We start from the raw sequence: 19,949 nt of genomic DNA on the forward strand, positions 1-19,949 counted from the left end.
TAAAATTTAGAGAATCTAAATTCAAAATCTTATCGACTGAACATAAATTGTGAATAAAAAAATAGTTTTAAGGATAAAAGAATAAAACATATGAAGATTTTATGATTTATAAGAGGCAAAGCTTAATTTTGACAATAAAAGCTTAATTTTGATAATGGAAGACCGTGGCCCCTAAAATTATTATAAAAGAGCTAGTAATACTATTAAAAAAAAGAACAAATGTAGTTTAATTAGTTTAACTCTTATATTTATGCATTAAATTTGTAGAATCAATGTCTACTTTTTATATTTATTCAATTATTTTTAATTTTAAACATTAACATTTTGAAATTGAATTTCAATGAGTTTTCAATGTCTACTTTTTGTATTTATTCAATTATTTTTAATTTTAAACATTAACATTTTGAAATTGAATTTCAATGAGTTTTTATAAATTAAAGATTTTGTCGGTTTATTCATACAAATTAAATCTCATTCTCAATCATCATTTATTATTCTTATTATCAACAAAATTTTACAATTTTAATATTAGAATTAGTTGTGGTAAAATAATTTGCTTTCTCTATATAATTACTTATTTTATAATAATATCTTAGACTTGAGTTTCAATGTTTTTATAAATTAAAAGTTTTATTGGTTTATTTATACAAATTAAAATTTCATTCTCATTATTATTTATTATTTTCATTATCAGTTAGATTTTATAATTTTAATGTTAAAATTAATTATAATAAAATTAATTTCTTTTATTTATATAGTTATTTATTTTATAATTTTAATTTTAAAATTTCTAAAGTATTTTATAATATTAGTCTATATAATTATTTATTTATTTTCATATTAGCAATAAATTTAAAAATAATTTTATTTATAAATTTTATTTTAATATAAATATTATTATATAATTTTTATGTTAAAAAAATTTTTCCCCTTAAAAGATCTCTTTATGCTCTGTCACTTAGTTCTAAGTCAAAACTCACGAGAATTCCATAATTTATATAGTTCTAGGCCAAAATCTATTTAAAATAATGATTTATGCAATATTTTTAATTAATATAATTTTTTTTTATCTCAATTATCAAATACAGATTAGATATCAAACTACTAAATATAGTTTAACTATTATTTTCTACCTCTAAATTGTATTCGGCATTTATACTTTAAAGAAGAATTGCAAATATTTTAGTATTTAATCATATTAAGTATTTACTAAACTAAGTTATTAAAATTAATTATTAGTATAAAATATATATTAAAATATAAAATATATTAAAAATAAATTAAATAATATATATTTATATATAAATACAAAACTAATTTTAATATATAAATAATATTTTTATTTAATATTTTAAATGTTATAATCATTTTAATCATTAATCTCATATATATATATATATATATATATATATATATCTGTGTGTGTGTGTGTGTGTGTGGATAATTGAGATCAATAATTAAAATAATTGAAACAACTAACACCGAATCACTTTAAAGTTTAAATGTTTACTATATTTTACAATTAATTTTTTAGTAGTGTATAAAAGGTAGCAGTAGTAGGCTAGTAGCTCCAAGTAGCACCAAAACATATGGGTTAATTTTTGTTTTTTTTTTTTTTATTAAGTGTTTAAGGCATTGTGTTGTGTCTTGTGTGTCAACGCATGAAGTGAATTTCACCAACATGTGTAAAAAGAACGACGGTGTCCGAATAAAAATAGATGTCAAAGAATATTAGTCTATTAGATGTACTAGAACTTTGGCCTAAAACTACATAATAATGGAATTTTTATAGATTTTTGGCTTAAAATTATATAAATCATAAAATCTTCGTATATTTTACTAACTTCAACAAAATGATTAAAAAAATAATAGAATTAAATTATTAATTTATATAAAAAATTTTATATTTAAAATTATTTTTTACCCACAATTTATGTTCATTCTACCAATAAATTATTTTTTTCACCACGATTTATGTACGGCAGAATTTAACCATGAATTGTTATCTCTATCCAAATTTCACGTTTTTTTTTTAAACTAGTATAGAGATAATGATTTACAATAAAATTAAGGGGACAAAAATATTATCCTTTCTCATTTAGGATAATCTAATAATTTTTACTTCCATTTCGTATCTTTAAATATATTACTCATTAGAATACTTATGTCATGTTTTTAAAATTTTTAAGTATATTTTTATCATTTAAATATTTTAAATATACTTTTTGTCAATAAATACGAGTGTACTTAATTTGTGTATTTATTTTTAGTTTTTTTTTTCAGAATTTTATAAAAAAATCAAAAATAAAAATAAAAATAAAAATAAAATTTTATTATTTTCATATTTTTTATATAATTTTAAAAATAAAAAATATTAAAAATAAAAATACAAACTAAATACACTATAAATTTTTAAGAAATATTGGATAATATACTTTAAAAAAATGGTGTTTTCTTTTATAATCCTTCTGAATCCTTATTTATAAGACAAAACACCTCTTGTTAATGTGTCTTTATTATTAGATATTAGACAAATAATACAGTAAAATATATAAATAAAAAATAAAAAATTTGTATAAAATAACTTTTTTCAAGAATTATAACTTCTTTCCATCACAAAAAAATTATAATAACACTCTCTTTTAATAAAAAGAGAATACACTTCTCACTAAATATAGGAGAAAACCTCTCAAAAAAATTCTCTATGTTATATAACTCAAAATTACTATTTTTTTTGGATAAATTGAATTAAACTGAATTAAGAAGACTCAATTTATAGATGTATTTTTTTAATATAAATCATCCTTTAATTAGAGGTAAATATTTTTTCTCTGTTTTCTATCATTAAACTTCTATCGTTATAAGTTAGGAATGTTTATATCCTTTCATTTTATTTAGTTTTTTACTAAAATAATTTTACTAATTTTATAATCTCCTACTTAAAGTTAATTTTGGTATTAAAAGTCTCACAATGGGCCAAATTCTGAGCCGGATGACAGGCGGAGAATCACCCATCCCATGCTCTGTCGCTAGATCTGTAGAGGGCGTAGTAGACGAAGGCATGTAGTTCAGATTTGGGACCATGATAAACTGTTAGTCCGCTGGCCCGCCTGTGACGTCACAAAAGTCAATGGGGCAATCGGAGAGTAGAGGACTAGGATTGAACAGTCACAGGAGATTCGGTGAAAACTCTCCCTCTACCACGACCATGAAATCTACTAGGTCTACTTGTGCTACATGTTGTCATGTCTGTAAAAAGAATGTATTATTAACACTAATCAGTATATGTATAAACTGCACGAATCATTCAACATTTATATTATTTAAAAAAAATTGACATAATCTTTCTTAAAATTGGACATATATCTATTTTAACGGTTCTTACAAATCCAACCAACCTCAATCCATAACATTAATTAAAACACAATTAAATAAAAATTTACAGCATCACTAGAAATCCCAAAGGCTAAAACCACTAATAATAGTACTATTTATGTCAAGAGGATATAATATAGACTAATCAAATTAAAAATAATTATTTCATAAGTAAATGGCATATCATTGCTCTTAAATTGTCACATTCACTTTATGTGATTGAAATTCTACTTTATTAGTTTTAGTTATTCACATAAAAATTAGTTTAATCCATGTTATTATGATGCTTATATTACTCTTCGAAACCTCCTTCTAATAATCCTACCTACTAAATGTATATTATATATTAAATATAGTGATACATTTTGTTCGTTTGTTCGGACGTTTGGTAGGTCAAGCTGAATTGGAACGGGAGCAGAGACTCGAAGGGGTTAGGACCTGAGCGTGAGATGGGATGTTGGAAGAGGATGCTCGTTTGGATCAGCGGAGTGACGATGTGGTAGGATCACCTGCAAAGACTCCGACGCTCAAGTCAATATTCGTACAAGAGGTGGCGATTTAGGGTTAGAGTAGGTGATGTACCTGTGGGGAAGGGTAGGTCCCTCTTCTTTTATTCCGTACTCGGGTGGGCTCCCTGTGACTAGACTCACCTGCCTGAAAACTTCTACTAGCTGTCCAAGTTCCACGTGGATGAGGAGGTGACGTGCGGGTCACCTCTTGGCTCGGGTCGATACCTGTCGGGTCGGTTACTCGTGTCTGGACTCAGGTCGCTAGTGGGTTGGGTCGGAACAGTTTTCCCAATTTGCTAGCTGCGAGCATAGGAGCTCGTAGTTGGCGCATTTGATCTAATTGTTTCTGCCTCGATCGAGTTCTCCTAGGGTCGGGAGTCCATGATGGAATCCGTGCCCCCAACGCGCGAGTTACCCTCGTCCGTTACTAGAAGCGTCGCCTCGATTTCTTTGTCGAGCATTTAATGCTCATTATGGCTGATTTGAAATTTGGGGGGAAAGCCCATTTTGTCTCTGACTTTTCGCGCTTTTCAATGACAGTTACTATTCTGCATTTTTCCCTTTTGCTCCTTATTCCTTCATACCTCTCCTAATCCTTTGTCTTTAATAGCGCCTCTGCTTGCTTTGGACTCTCTAATCTATCTTCTTTATTCTTGCACCTACATTCTTTTCTTCAAGAATTGCAGCAGTCATATCATTAAAGGAAAGATAGTCTGTCAAAATATTATTGGTTAAGTTAATAATGAGTTTATCATATGAATCCAATAGATTTTGAAGTAGAAGCTCTACACATTCATTTTCTGCTATGTTGTAATCCAACGATGAGAGTTGAAAAAATAGCATATTCAGAATGTTGATGTGATCTGTTGTCGATGTAAATTCACTTATTCAAAGAGTATAAAGTCTTCTCCTTAAGAATACCTTGTTGTGAAGTGATTTGACTTCATATGATGTGGTGAGAGCATTCTAAATTTCTTTTGCTGTCCTTTTCTCTATTACACTTTACAAGACTAAATCACTTAGTGCTAAGTGTAAGTTTGTAAAAATATTGTCATCCATTTTCTTTCATTTTTCATATGCAATCTCAGTGGGTCTACCTTCAATTGCTGCCACGTAATTACCTTTTCTCTAAATTTCTTATATTTTTTTTATTTTCATAAGAAAAAATTATTCTTATTGAATTTTAGAATTTCATACATTACTGCCACTTTTTTTATATGCGGTAACTCACAGCAAAAGAAAAAATTATTAATCAGCAACCTTTAACTCTAATACCACTTTAGGTATCAAACAAATGAGTAGCAAAATATAAAGATGAAAAATTAAAAATTTGTATAAAATATTTTTTTTATGAATTATAACTTCTCTCTATTACAAAGAGATTATATTGACACTCTTCTTTGACAAAAGGAGAATATACCTCTTTCTAAATACAGGAAAAAATCTCTCAAAAAAATTTTTTTCTATGTAACTCAATATTATTCTTGTTAGATGAATTGAAGTAAATTAAATTAAAAAGGCTAAATTTATAAATGCATTTTTTTTTAATGTGAATCATTCATTAATTAAAGGTAAATAATTCTTCTATTTTTTTACCATTAAAATTCTATAGTTATAAAGTAGGAATGTTTATATCCTTTCATTTTATTTAACTTTTAACAAAAATAACTTTACTAATTTTATATTTATAATGTGCCAACACAGTACAAGTCTCATAAATATCCTATTTTCATTTTGCAACAAAAAATCACATTATTGCCAATTAACCAACCTATCACTCGATAAGTAAGTTAAAGTTTCTAAAAAAATTGATGCTGAGGTTCCTACTTCATAACTTACCGGAGCACAAGCTCCTTAAGTGCTTGCTGTGAAAGTGGAAATTGTTGCACAATCTAAAAAGCTAATAATGTGCAATAAGTGCATAGGGATAACAATACCATTCGAATCTGCGGGTACTCACCCGCCCTTACCCGCTCGGGGCGGGTAATTATCCGCTCCGTATTGGGGCGAATTTTTAGTGGGACGGGTTCTTGGGAGGGGCGAGGCGGGGTTGAGTTTAGGTAATACCCGCCTCTACCCGTCCCGCTATATATATAATATATATTATTTTAATATATAATCTGTATAATATATGTAAAATAATTAGTAAATGATTAATAATATTGTATCATATTTAAATTTTTACTTTAATTTATGTTATGTATGTGATGATGGTTATATAAATTTTGAAATTTAATTTTATTTATTGGATTTTAATAATTATAGGAGCGGGTACCCGCAAAAGCAGGTTAGGGTTCAGCATTTTACTACCCGCGGATAGAAGTGAGACGGATTTTATGCGGGTTGGTGTACGGAGAGATGGGATCAGGTATAGCAAAAACCCGCTCCTACCCGCCCCGTTGCCACCCCTATAAGTGCATGTTGAAATACAAGATGATATAGCTCATGCTAAGTAGTTAGAAGGAGTTGAAAGGGAAGGATAAAGTAGAGAATATGTTTAGAATGTTGTATCTGAAATTGTTGTAGTAAAAAATAAATTCTCAATTTTATCTCAGAACTAAGAACTACCAAAATAAAGTAAAAAAAAAACTAAAGAAATCAAAGAAGGGTCTTGATTTTGAGAAATTGGCAAAACTTGGAGAATAAGAAGATTAATTGCTTCGTGATGGTTTGAGTGGAGAGAAAGTCATAAGAGAGTACAAGAAGCTATGAGTGTTAATAAGGATGACAAAACGAGTAGTTCTACCAAGACCTATCTAAAATAGGGGCCGTCACCCCGTCCCACCAAATTAAAATAGATTTAAAATACTAGCCCACTTCATTTTGTAGCAGATTGGGAGTCAATATGCTTTTTTGCCTAACACTTTTTTTTAAATTAATTAAATTAAATAAAATTAATAAAATTATTTATAATAATATTTTATTCTTAAATTACTGTAAAAAATAACCATTTTAACTTAATTTTTAAATTATCAATTTTGAACAATAACATTATCTAAAAATAGAATACAATACAAAAAAAAATAAGAGAGTTTTGTAAACAATGTGGATTTAGCAATTTTTTTTTATTCAACAGGTTCCAAACCCTACTCCAAATTTATTAAGAATTACGGAGCAATAATATATCTATACATTGCTAATATGTTAATTATCGAAATAAATTTATCTAGGATTGGTGAAATAAAAAAACAGTTAACTTCTAGTAAAATTGATATAATAGTAGACATAACGATATATAAGAATAAAATTGACTTTAAATCAATTTGATTATATTTAAAATTAAAGATATTAAAAAAGTTAATTCATCTCACAATTAAAAGAAATAATACACCCTACAATTTTAATTTCAAATTAGAAAAAAAAAACATACGAAGACTTGAAGTACAATTTTAACAATTTTAATATACTAGTGCTATAGAAAGTCTATCACAAAATTTCAAACAAAATTGCAATGTCCAATAATAGATTAAAGATAATAATGATCACATGGACAAAATTGGTTCACAAAAGCATAATTAGCTGGACATAGTTTATATCCAAATTCATTAAGCGTTAAATTTATCTCCAATTTGGCCAACAACACACTATTATACAAAGTAATAGCCTAAATATACAGAAATTATAGCTCACCATTGATTAAAAATTAACAATCTCCTCTCTCTCTCTCTATTTCTAGATTTATTAAAAAGTTGATGTATCTGAATACATTTATATCAAAATATAATAATTTTCAATGAATAAAAAAGAGAGAGATTTAATTTGAGGAGTACGAAGTATATATGGAATGGACATAATATATGTACAGCTCCCTGATTCTCTTCACACCATTACAGGATGTTCTGAATTCTTCTATGTGCAACCTGACCATAGAAGTTTCTTGTCCGGAAAAACAAACCAAGAGCTGCCAGAGAACCCAAAACAGTGGCAGATGCCATTATAAGGAAAGACAACATGAAACAATGAGTTCCAATGCAAATGTTTCCCTCTGATGCTTCTTTGTCATATATATACCCAACAACTCTCACTGAAAATATGTAAGATCCCACAGGACTTGCTATTGTAATGGTGTTATATATGCTACCCATATTTCCCACACCAAATATCTCAGAAGCGATTGTGGGCATTATTGACCACTGAGAGCCATAACAGATACCCACCAAAACTGAACCAACATATAGAGCACCCTGCATTCCAGAAGCAATAATCAAATGGCCAATGCTCATGACCATTAAGGTGATGACCATAAACAAAGGTCTTGCCCATCCTCTTGTGTGTAAGAAGTGATCCGAGATATAACCACCTCCGAAACGCCCAGCGAAGTTCCAAATGCTCCACAATGAAACCAAGGAATCTATGTTGCACAAATACATGTGTTCGATACGTTATGATACGATACGCAAACATTATTTCTTTTAGAAAAAAAAAAGAAACTAGTATAGCAATATATGTTAAATAACATGTTATAATTATTAACAAAATAAAGTATTTATATAAAGTGATAGTATGAATGGAGGAAAATAATGGATATAGACATAATGTAGTATTTTGTCTTAAAATCTTCAAATTACAAGATTTCTGGCACATTTAAAATTAACTAAAGGCTAAATTATTAAAGATATATGAAAATACATGAATGAATGTAGATACATAATGAGAGTATTGATACGAGATACGAGTAGTAATACAAGTATGTCGCCAATCTTAAAGTATCTGCGCATCATAGAAACAAACCTGTCTCGCGCACGGTGTAACCGAGGGATTCCCCTATTTGGCTGATATTATTAATAGTTGCAAGTCCTGATCCCATGGCACATGCCACAGACAAAAACAAAATCCAAAAGTTTAGAGTTTGTGCTGCTTGCAAAAGGTTCAGGTTTCCTCCCAGTTGCAGAGTCCTCTGTTTGTTAGTATCTGATTCTGAGGACACTTGCTCCACAATTAGTTGGGATCTCTCATCATGAAAATTTTCCGAGGTATTGGCAAGGGTCTCCTCATGTGCTTGAATTGCAATACAAAGAAGTGAGGCTAGCAACACAATGAGCAAAATCAGCATGAGCACGTGGATAATTAATGGCACTCTAAGGATGTTCTCCAGGATTATAACAGTCATTAGATATGCAGCGACAACCACAGCCATGGAAGAAAACATGTTTAGATATTTCCTTTCGTCGCCCTCTCGGGTGTTGTGGATTCTTACAAACCACATAAGCAGCAAAGTATTTATCGGCGGCAAGAGAGCTAGCATCAGAAGATATGCTTTAGGCTTGTTGTTGAATATTGTCCTATACACTTGAATTAGTATTGCTCCACTGAGACCAAGAAATCCCTATCAACAAAAAGCAAATTCCAAAAGGCAGAACTTGAAAAACACCACAACACATCAGGAACCAAAGGCTAGAATCCCATCAAGTAGAATTGGCACAACATCAGAAACACATACACTTCAAAATCAAAAGAAAGTGCTAGGAGCCAGCATGTTTTGTGATTTGTAGCCATCAATTAGTTATCATTAGTATTTTTAATAGTGTGTGAAATTACATCTAATAATGTAAATTACTCATTTTTCTTTTACTAGTTAAGTGTTGGTCAAATTTTAATAAAATTGCTGGTCTCCTAAACTTTCTCTTTATTATTATTATTATTATATAAAAGTTGATGTCAAAGTCTTTATAGATTAGATTTAAATCATCTTTGTTTATCTAATGATGCCACATTAGCACATTTGCTTACTTGTCAGAGTTTAGAAATCAACCAATCAAATTAAAAAAAAATTAAAACCATAACTCCCATAATTAATTAATTTATTGCATATTATTATTCAATAGAAATATAAAGTGTTAATTAAATACAATAAACATCTACACTAAAACTGTCATAATAATATTATCATAACAAATTTTAAATTACAAACTATTCAAATTCCATACTATTTAATATACTTATATATCATACATAAGACTCTGACCGATATTATTTTATTTCACAATTCGTGGTCTGCCTACGAAAAATATTTACACTAACAAATAAAAAAGAGCCTATTTAGTTAAAATTGATTCTATTAGATGATTAGATACAAAATAAAAATATTTATTGTATTTTTAAAACAAATTTATGAGAAAAAACACTCTTATTTCTTTTACTATATATATATTCTAAAAATTTTTAATCTTACTATTATAGATGTTATTGAAAAACTATATGCACTAGGAGAAGAAGAATAATGGTAGATGTTAAAGGAAAATAGCACCCATTGTGAAAAAGATGGTAGAATCGCGTCAGGTGGTTTGGATATGTGAGAAGAAGACCGACAGAACACCGAGTCAGAGGATTTGGATCCTCTAAATTTTGAATTTCACTTTAGAGAATAAAGTATGATCTCTTACCATTTATTTCATAGGTAGGACCAAGAAAAAATATGAGAGAAAAACCATTCAAGAGTAAAAAAATCACACTTTACCTTCTAAAGTAAAAATTCAAAATTTAGAGGATCCAAATTCCCAGTCAGAAGGGTGGATAAGATGGAAGATTGACAAATGGTGAAAGGCAAAGGAAGATCTAAGAAGACCATCCACAAGGTGGTCAAACGAGATCTACATGTAAACGGTCTCTCTGTAGATATGATACATGACAGAGCTCAATGACATCGTTGGATTCATGTAGCCGACTCCACCTAGTGGGATAAGACTTTGTCGTCGTTTTATTTAAATTATTCTTATTAAAAATAGCTTATTCAATATATTATATATACACACAAAATAAATATTCTAAAAAATTTTATTCTTCTTATTATAGATGTCATTGAAAAACTGTATGCACCAAAAGAAAACGAATAAATAAATGTCAAAAAAAATCCACAAAAAATATAAAAAATAAATTTTTTGTGCTACAACATAAAAAAAATTAGAAATTCAAATTATAAAAAATTTCATCAAATTCTATCAAATTATACCTATCATAAAAAAATTTATCAAATTATAAATTACTAACTCAAAAATTATTATAGATTCAAAATTAAATTAAAAAATTTTAGATCAAAGTGCTACAATAACTTTTATGCTATTTGATAGAAAAACAAAAAAATTATTGTGTACAAATATAACTGCCTTAAATCTAATTATGTTCCAAAATAACAATGACACTCAAACATCATCCTAATTGACAAATTTCCCACTACTAATCAAACACATCTTCTCGACAAGGGATAAATTTGCTATTTCAAATATTGAGAATTTTTTTGTGGGAAAATTAATGACCACTAAAACAGAGCTAATTATTAAAAAATACTAATCACGTCAAAATTGTAAAAGATAATTATTTTAGCCGTAGTAGTTATATAATAAGATGTTGCTTTTAAAATTAAATTCGCATTAGAGAAAGTTTTAGAAGCCAACACTTTTATTAAAATTTGATCAACATTTAATTATTAAAATGTAATTTTACATTTTTAGATATAATCTCATACCATTAAAAATATTAATAATAATTAATTAATGACTACAAATAAAAAATATACTGGCCCTAACACTATTATTCATATAAAATTAATAAGATAAAAATTCACCTACAGACTACAGTTAAAAATTATTAGATAATTTGGATTAAATTATTATTTAAGAATTATTAATTATCCACTCCATAATATGAGTTGTCCCTGCTTGTTTACCTCGAAACTCATTTACAGTTGGGCATACCTGAAATTGATAGTTTTTTTTTTTTTTTTTGATAGGGCATACCTGAAATTGATAGTTAACAACCGCATAATTTGATAGTTTACCTTCATGATGCCCACAATGGTTCCCCTATAGTCAGGGAAGTTGTGGACGCCGGTGACAACATTGGAAGTGTTGAAGTAGCCCTGAGCCTGGGCTGTCACGTACATGAATAGGCACATGACAGGCACGGGCACCGGCGCGATAACGCCCGCAACCGCTGCCCACATGAGGAAATAACCCAAGAAGCATTGGGCCGAGCCCAATAAGTGGATCAGCCAGGGCCCGTTAGCTGTTCGGCGCGCAGCGAAGTCGTAGAGAAGGCCGCAAAGGACACCGGCGTTGATCCCTACGTCCTTCCAGACGGACACAGTGGTGAGAGTTGACTGATCGTAGTGCAGCGTTGACTTTAGGGTTTGGGAATAGATTGAGAAAGTGTAGAGTGATCCGCTGCTGCACTGAATCCATGTGCTCGCCACCGTGGATATCCACTTCGATTTTGCGTATGAGCTCAACTTCCTCCAATCCATCATCACTTTGGTGGATTGATTTTGAAGTTCCTAGGTTTTTGACATTTTTCAGTGTGTCGGTTGTTATTCTGAAGTTTTAGGGTTCAATCAGGTAATGACGCCTGTAAACTCGGACGCTGTTCGTTTTGCCACTTGTAAGTTGTTTACTATTGTAGTATTTGAAATGGGCTTAGCAACTTTATTATTTTTCAGTGTGTTGGGTTCTTTCCTGTTCTCCTTATTCCTCTTCTCTGTATGTTCTACTTCTGTTGTGTTAGTGAGTGCTATTCTGTCTGTTATGTGACGCTGTTGTTACTTGTTACAATGATGAGAAGGTGATACTGTTCTCTTATTGGTGTTCTGTTCTGTCACAATAACAGAAGAGGTGATACTGTGAACTGTCAGCAATGATATTGTAAATAGTTAAATAATTTAATCAAATATATTTAGTATGTTAAATCATTTAATAATTCACAATATCATACAATTTCAGTGAAAGTTGCAACCTTACAAGAATTAAAACTTGAAACTGCAATACGAGAATTACCGTTACTGTGATTTGGAAAAGAGAGAAAATAAGAACTGTATGCAGCTTGTAAGAATTGAAGAGAGCGAGCTCTTATGCTCTAACTCTAATCGCTGAATTGAATTTTACAATAAAAGGAATTTGCTAATTAAGGAGTATGCCTGATCAAAACCTTCAATTTTGCTTTGATTTAGATTTTAAGACAGGATTTGGTTCTGACTTAAAACATGTTATTATTCTGTCTTTCATTTTTGGCTTTATGTATTCATTTTGGACTTACACATGTGGTTCATTATCATTGATTAATAAATTGATAAAGAGGATAAGTAATAAAAACTACTAAACAAAGAACAGTATCAACCAAATGAGAACTGGGAAGCCAGACCTCGAAGGTTCTCCCCTAGAGAGTTTCCTCTTTTTTGGAACAATTCGAATTTTCGTATGTTGACAATTTTTAGTACGTATACTGTATATTTTCCCTTGCATTTGTTGCACATGAAGATTACCAAGACAATTCAAATAAAGCATCTAGATGAATGTAAGAATATAAAAATAAAATTGAAAACAAGTCATTTCCAAAATACATAGAAAAACAAAAGAAAAGATTACTCGAGAGAATTACAATTTAAAATTAGTATTCATCATATATAGCAAATGTATAAATTCATTCAGATGTCATTTTCAGAATTAAAAAATATCTCATTAATGGAAAAAGGAAAAAAAGAAAATTCAAATGCATCTCATTACTTGAACATCGAATTGCTTCAAGAAATTTTATAACTTTCATTCAAACATGTCAATATTAGCAGCAAACTAAATCTCACTTGATTTTTTCTTGCCTAATACTCTGCATTTTCCATGTAAAAAATAGAACTTAATCATAAACTGCATTTTTCACATCAAAAAGAACTAGTGAGAACAACGTCCTTACTACTACCAGCTGGCCTTGTATAATATGTGCATGGTGCAATTTGCCATTAATATGAAAATTTTGCTCATCAATATGAACAATAGCAACAAAAATCTTTCCCCACTCTGTTATGTTGGCTCAAACCGCTCAATAGATTGGACAACATTTTCTTTTATCATATTTAAAACATTAACATATAAATCTCTTTTAATAGTTTCACCAGTAGTTTCTCTACTTCAAGCCATTGGAATACCACTTCTATATTATCCATTCTCGTTATTGGATACGAAGACACCACTGCTGTTCTCATTGTCAATCTCTTCAGCCACTCCTAAGTAACATGGTCATAAGAGATAGTTCAATTGAATGAAGTGAACAGAAAAAGCTCAAATCACAACACAATGCCTCTCGGGAGTGGAATGCACCTAGTCTATGATTGAAGGGGCGCCTTCATAACATTGTTACTGATATTTATTATTGTTGTATTTTTTGTAGTATCAATATGGTGAAATATCATGATATCATATTATTTTTCTCAGAAAATTGTGTTATAGGAGCAGGAAAATATAATTATCCTTGCAAAATTTACAAAGCAAGTAGCACTACGATGCACGCAGAAGTTCAAATTTGGTCCAGCCATCCTATATTCTCGCATACTCATATTAGATCCCTAAAGCCCCACCAGAAATGTATTGCATCAAGAAAGCCTAGTGTAGAAGATGTCCACCTATGGATCTTGAAGAGCTCAATTAAGAAAACTAGTGTTCATTTTCAACTCTTGAATTCTCGGGAAACCGAAGACAATGGCCTTCTAGTATCATTGACAAGAGTGCCATACTATTTCTTATCAACACTAATAGAAGTGAAATGATCAAATGCTTAACAACCTAACAGAAGCAAAATTGAAAAATAACATAAACAAGAAGCAAATTCCAGCACAATTCAGAACACTAGGCTGCATTTGGAAGGGAGACTTAGACTAAATTAAGTCTCTATATTATGTTTGGTGTAAAGTGTACAACACTGAGTTTTGTCTTAGTATCCTATTTGATTCAAGATAAATATAGAGATGAAATAAGTATATTTACTAAAATACTCTTAACTATTAAAAAAATATTAAAATTTCAGTCTTCATCCATAAAAATTTTAGTCTGTTGTATCCCCACTTTTTGGAGGTAATGAAGGGACTGAAATTTTGTATCCTGGGATTGAAATTTTAGTTCCAATTTCTAATTACCAAACACAATACTAAGTACTAGTCCCAGCTCTGAAAACAAAACACTACCTAAATGCACTCCAAAGTGAACCTTATGAAAGTAATGCCCGAGGTATCTAGTATGGATCTTATTGCATAGTTGCACACAGCAGTGACAGCACTAATACACTACTTCATGGGTGGATATCCCACAAAGAATGTTTAAATTCAAATAGCTCTTTCTTAATCTATTATGATACTAATGTTTCATTTACATTAAGAGGCAACAACGCCAACCGAAGAACAGAACTCTCCCACCTCACTCGCTACAAGTTTCAAAATATCAGCCAACAAAAACTTACTGAATCAAAATTCACAGCACCAATCAAACGGACACTTTTTCATGATTATTAAGAAGATGCTTCTTGAGCTACAGTTCATTGACGACAATTATAAGGAGCATGAACTATGAGATTTTTATTTGACGATGTTTACTACTTAAAACTTGGGAAACTATTTATAGAAACTTTACTTCACATTCACTATGATAATTCATATGGCAAAGATAGAGAATGTACCTTGATAGCAACAGAGGTGACTCCCATATCAACACAAAAATATGTTCCTGACCTACGGGCATTAAGCTCTGAGAACTTCCTCATAATTTCAACAGATTTATCTCATGGTTCCACTGGAAAAGCAACCAAATTATTTAAATAGAAGCCATATGTTAACAAGTCACCAAATTGAACTCAAAACTATCACTGTATCACAAAATCAGAACACAGTGGGGAGGTGGTAAAATTGATTTTGTTAATTTTGAAGCCTAACTCTCAAGTCTCGAAAGCAATTCTTGCCTCCAAAACTGATTTTAATAATTAATTGAACTGAAAATTCTTCACTTACTGCCACAATCATTTTTAGAGGAACCATCGAACATAAGTTTGTCAACTCTAAATCAATTTTGTCAGAATTAATTTTACCTAAAATAAATTTTACAACTAATACAAGTAATTTGAAAAAAAAAAAGTGATTTCTTATTCTTATACACATCTCCACAAACGTAAAAAGGATGTGCAGCAGACAAAATTTAACTTCCCTAAGTTCTGCCAGATTCAAAAGGCAAAAAGCATTGAAATTTGACAAAAGAAAAAAAAAATAGAAATAAAAACAAGATTTGACTTGAAAAATCAAAATCCATTTCACGCCTCACAAAATGAGTGCTAATAATTATCTTAAAATAATAATAATAGTAAATAAAAGAATTTCAAAATTATGTTAGAACTTAACAGAGAGCATTTTCGCAAATAGGATCAGCATGCAACTAAACACAACAAATAACTACAACACTTTACACCACAAGTCCAGAACCAAAGCTAGAACTGGGATTGTCAAGGGGAGAGAAAGAAAAAGGGTTTGTACTGTAAAGTTCAAAATTTAAACACTACAAGCCTTCCCTTCCAGTCAAAACCTTAACTTGCAAACAAACACTAAGGAGTTAGGAACCATTAGAGAAAGAAAATAACCAGTTCGAGATAGTGGGCGATTTGTGTCATGCATCAGTCGAAATATGAGGCAAGCAATATATAGACAACACACTGATGGATATTATTGCGTATTGACCGAGACTGGGAGTGGCTTAGGTAACAAGACACTCACTCAGTGAAGGCCAGAGGGAGTAGATACATGAAATCTACATAGGAAGAGAGATCATTTCCAATATGTGTGATTTTTGGGTCATAGTAGCAAAAATACCACTATTGAATGAATGAGACGCATGCTTCATCACCAAACAGAAAATCCAGTTGGTTAACAATTCATTTTTTTTTTGGATTAAAGACATTGCCACATGAGCTGGTTTTGTTACAAGAAGGGCAATTGAACTTGGTATCTAATTTGATCAGCAAGCACAATGCTGCATAAGCTGTTGGCAATCAAGACCTTATAAGTAAGTAATCCAGAACATTTGAGAAGTAATTAGACTTTAAAAGACAAGACATGTAAACTCTAATTCCAGCTTAATAAACCCACTCACTTGCTTCATGACCAAATACATATACACCAATAATTAACAATGGTAAAGAGCCAAGCAACACAGAAATAAAATTTAGTATTTGATTTTGTGTAATTTCTCTATTTTAAGCATGCTCCTCTTTCGAGTTCATCTTGAGTTTAATATATCACAAGACTGAAGTACTCGAGTCATCTTGATTTTCCTTTCCTACATTACTTCTTTTCTTCATCTTTCCATAATTTTCATATCTTTCAGTTTGCTCTGTAAACTTCTGGTTGTAACATCTTAAGCATCATTTTAAGCTGATGGCCAATTTTTACCAATTGAGGAAGAAAGGAACAAAAATAAATTTCTTCAAAGAATTGAGATGCTCATACTAAAAGATGAATTGATACAGAATATAACTGAAAGAACAGCAAACTACATCATTTTTCTTATTCCTTCCGACACAAAATAGTAAACTACATAATACAATCCAGCCATACAAAGAACTTCTGGAAAATTGCAAATCCAATATTTCTGCAAAACAAATCAGAGAATACGAGAACGGTTTCCTCAGACATTACCTTGTGATGAAATGATACCACCTGAATTCCTTGTCATCACACAGAATGTTTTAATCTTCTGAGCACAACTAGCTTATAGAAATTTCGTGTCCGGAAGTATAATGCAAGACCAGCCAAAAATGCGATAAAAGATACAGCTGCCAGGATAAAAAACGATGACATGAAGCAATGTATTCCAAAGCATGAGTTATCTTCTTTATCGGCTTCCTTGTCGTAAATATATCCGACAACTTTGACAGAAAGTAAATAAGATCCAAGCGGACTTGCAGCAGCAATAGTGTTGAAAATGGTACCCATATGCCTTACACCGAAAATCTCAGAAGTGATAGTAGGCATCAAGGACCAATGTGCACCATAGCAGATTCCCACCAAGACAGGACCCAAATACAGGTTTCCAGGGAAACCAACAGCTATAATGACATGGCCGAAAATCATCGTCCCCAGAGTTGCTGCCATCAACAAGGGCCTCGGCCAACCTTTTCGATGCATGATATAATCAGATACATAACCACCTCCAAAACGGCCAAGAAAGTTCCACATACTCCACAAGGACACCATATTATTAATCTCAATTGTACTATAGCCAAGAGATTCGCCTATTTGGCTCATGTTATTTATCATTGCAAGCCCCGAGCCTAACCCTGATATCATGGTTAAAAACAACATCCAAAAATCAATCGTGCACATAGCTTGCAAGAGGTTCATTTCTTGTTCATGGGTCAACATGTCATCTGAATTCAATTGTAGCTGCCCTGCATCACTAGGCAGTTCTTGGTATTCCGATTGATCCCCTGATGGAGAATAACTAGACGACATGATTAGCTTTTGGCTGTCCGTTGAAGGGGGCCTCTCAAACGAGAAGGTTTGCGCGAAGCTTCGTGACTCCTCCCATTGAGCTTTGATGGCAATGCCGTAGGGGAGTGCTAGTAGAACCATTAGGATTACAAATGTTAACATGCGCGCCCAAGTTGATAAGCTGGTGAAGTTTTGTAAAATAATTATGAACATGAGATAGGCAACAATAATCACAGTGACAACTGAGAAACCGTTCAAATGCTTCTTGTAATTGCTGTCGCGCACTTCATAGATCCTCACCAAAAACATTAGCAGTATACATATGAATGCAGGCAAGCAAGCAAGCATCAGAAGGTATGTGGCCGGGTCGCCATCACAAAATGTGTGATACAGCTGAATTAGGATTGCTCCACTGAGTCCAAGGAAGCCCTGATCAATAATGAAATGCATACCACATTATTAAACAGCAAAAATTAAGGATGTTCTGGAATCATCAAAACTCCATTTTGATTTGTAAAAGGTTTTTGAAAAACAATGTGGGTCAAAATATTTATGATAATCATTCACCGGATTATCATGTTAAAGCATTTATAATTTATTGATCTGAAGGTTTATGGATTCTTACTTCCTCACATCATAGATAAATTCACTAAAGAGAAGTATTATCCAATAAGAAATGAGTTAATGTAATAACCATATAAGTAAGCAAACCTACTTATTAGTAAGAGACTCACTATTTTAACTACTTTTGCCGCTTGATTCATTTCTGTTATTTTCAGTTAACATTCTTCAAATTAAAGATGATTTGAATTTTGGTAGCACATAAAATGTACCTTCATGATGCCCACAATGGTACCACTATATTCAGGGAAATTACGCAAGCCAGTGACAACATTAGTGGTATTCAAGAACGTCTGGCCGTTAGCTCCAAGCCACGCAAAGAAGCACATAACCCAAACCGGCGGCGTCCCAATGAGCCCAACAACAGCGGCCCACATGAACATGAACCCCACGAACACCTGGACCGCCCCGGCCGCCAGCACCACCCAGGGACCACCCAATGAGGCCCACTTCGACTTTGCCGACAAGCACTCCACGCCGCTGCTCCGGTAGGGAGTGACGGCGGTGTAGAGGAGGCCGGAGAGGATGCCGAAGTTGGCGCCGATGTCCTTGAACACCGAAACGGTATCAAGCGTGGATTGGTCGTAGCCTTGCGAGGACTTGAGCACTGGGGAGTAGATGCTGAAGGTGTACGATGCACCGCAGCTCCACTGGATCATTATAGCTGCGGCTGCGCCGGTCCACCGATTTAACAACCACTCCGCCATCGGATTTGTCGTTCCTTTGGTACGGTTTTTTGTGGTTCCTTAATTTCCACGACGATGGTGGTGGTGGTTCTTTCCAGTTTGCGGTTGCGTGTTCATATTATATAGAGATCCTTCTCGCATTTGAAAAATATGGAGTTAATGACGAAAAGAAAGTGTTTGTTATTATTAGTTTATTATTAGTTTATTATTACTGTTATTTCTATTATTAGTTGTGGACTTAAAAAGTTGCAGCAGAAAAGATTGTTAATTTATTAATTAATTATTAGTGTTGTGAGATTTCGGTACGGGTCTCTAAGAATCTCGAACACTATAACATACGGACACACAGGATAGGACACACAGCATATAATACGATACGAGATATATGGGCACACAAATTTTAAAATTATAAAATGTTTTTAAAAAAATTTATAATAAAAGTTTAATATTTTATTATATTAAAATATAAAATAATATTTTAACTATTTTTAATGTTTATTTTTAACTATATAAATATATTTAAAATATTTTTGT

At 31.4% G+C, this 19,949-nt stretch overlaps 2 protein-coding genes across 4 annotated transcripts; both read right to left on the minus strand.

The window, feature by feature from the left end:
- Positions 1 to 7,459: 7,459 nt before the first annotated feature.
- Positions 7,460 to 12,473, minus strand: LOC130983301 (protein NUCLEAR FUSION DEFECTIVE 4-like). Its single transcript, XM_057907521.1, has 3 exons — positions 11,659 to 12,473; positions 8,616 to 9,210; positions 7,460 to 8,235 (listed from the first exon to the last, which is right to left on the minus strand). The coding sequence occupies exons 1-3, from the start codon at positions 12,124 to 12,126 to the stop codon at positions 7,712 to 7,714; spliced, it is 1,587 nt and encodes a 528-aa protein (XP_057763504.1). The 5' UTR covers positions 12,127 to 12,473; the 3' UTR covers positions 7,460 to 7,711.
- Positions 12,474 to 13,545: 1,072 nt separating this feature from the next.
- On the minus strand, positions 13,546 to 19,569 carry LOC130979101 (protein NUCLEAR FUSION DEFECTIVE 4-like). Of its 3 annotated transcripts, XR_009086522.1 has the most exons (4): positions 18,942 to 19,569; positions 17,314 to 18,537; positions 15,312 to 15,424; positions 13,546 to 13,869 (listed from the first exon to the last, which is right to left on the minus strand). XR_009086522.1 is itself a non-coding variant. In XM_057902458.1 (3 exons), exons 1-2 carry the CDS (start codon positions 19,434 to 19,436, stop codon positions 17,350 to 17,352), a joined length of 1,683 nt encoding a protein of 560 aa, XP_057758441.1. In that variant the 5' UTR covers positions 19,437 to 19,569; the 3' UTR covers positions 15,205 to 15,424; positions 17,314 to 17,349. The 3 variants fall into 3 exon arrangements, 2 of the variants coding, with proteins under 2 accessions (XP_057758441.1, XP_057758440.1); XM_057902458.1 differs by lacking the exon at positions 13,546 to 13,869 and having other exon boundaries at positions 15,205 to 15,424; XM_057902457.1 differs by lacking the exons at positions 13,546 to 13,869; positions 15,312 to 15,424 and having other exon boundaries at positions 17,149 to 18,537; positions 18,942 to 19,568.
- Positions 19,570 to 19,949: the final 380 nt, after the last annotated feature.

The sequence above is a fragment of the Arachis stenosperma genome, chromosome 5 (assembly GCF_014773155.1).
Source record: "Arachis stenosperma cultivar V10309 chromosome 5, arast.V10309.gnm1.PFL2, whole genome shotgun sequence".
NCBI lineage: Eukaryota > Viridiplantae > Streptophyta > Magnoliopsida > Fabales > Fabaceae > Arachis > Arachis stenosperma.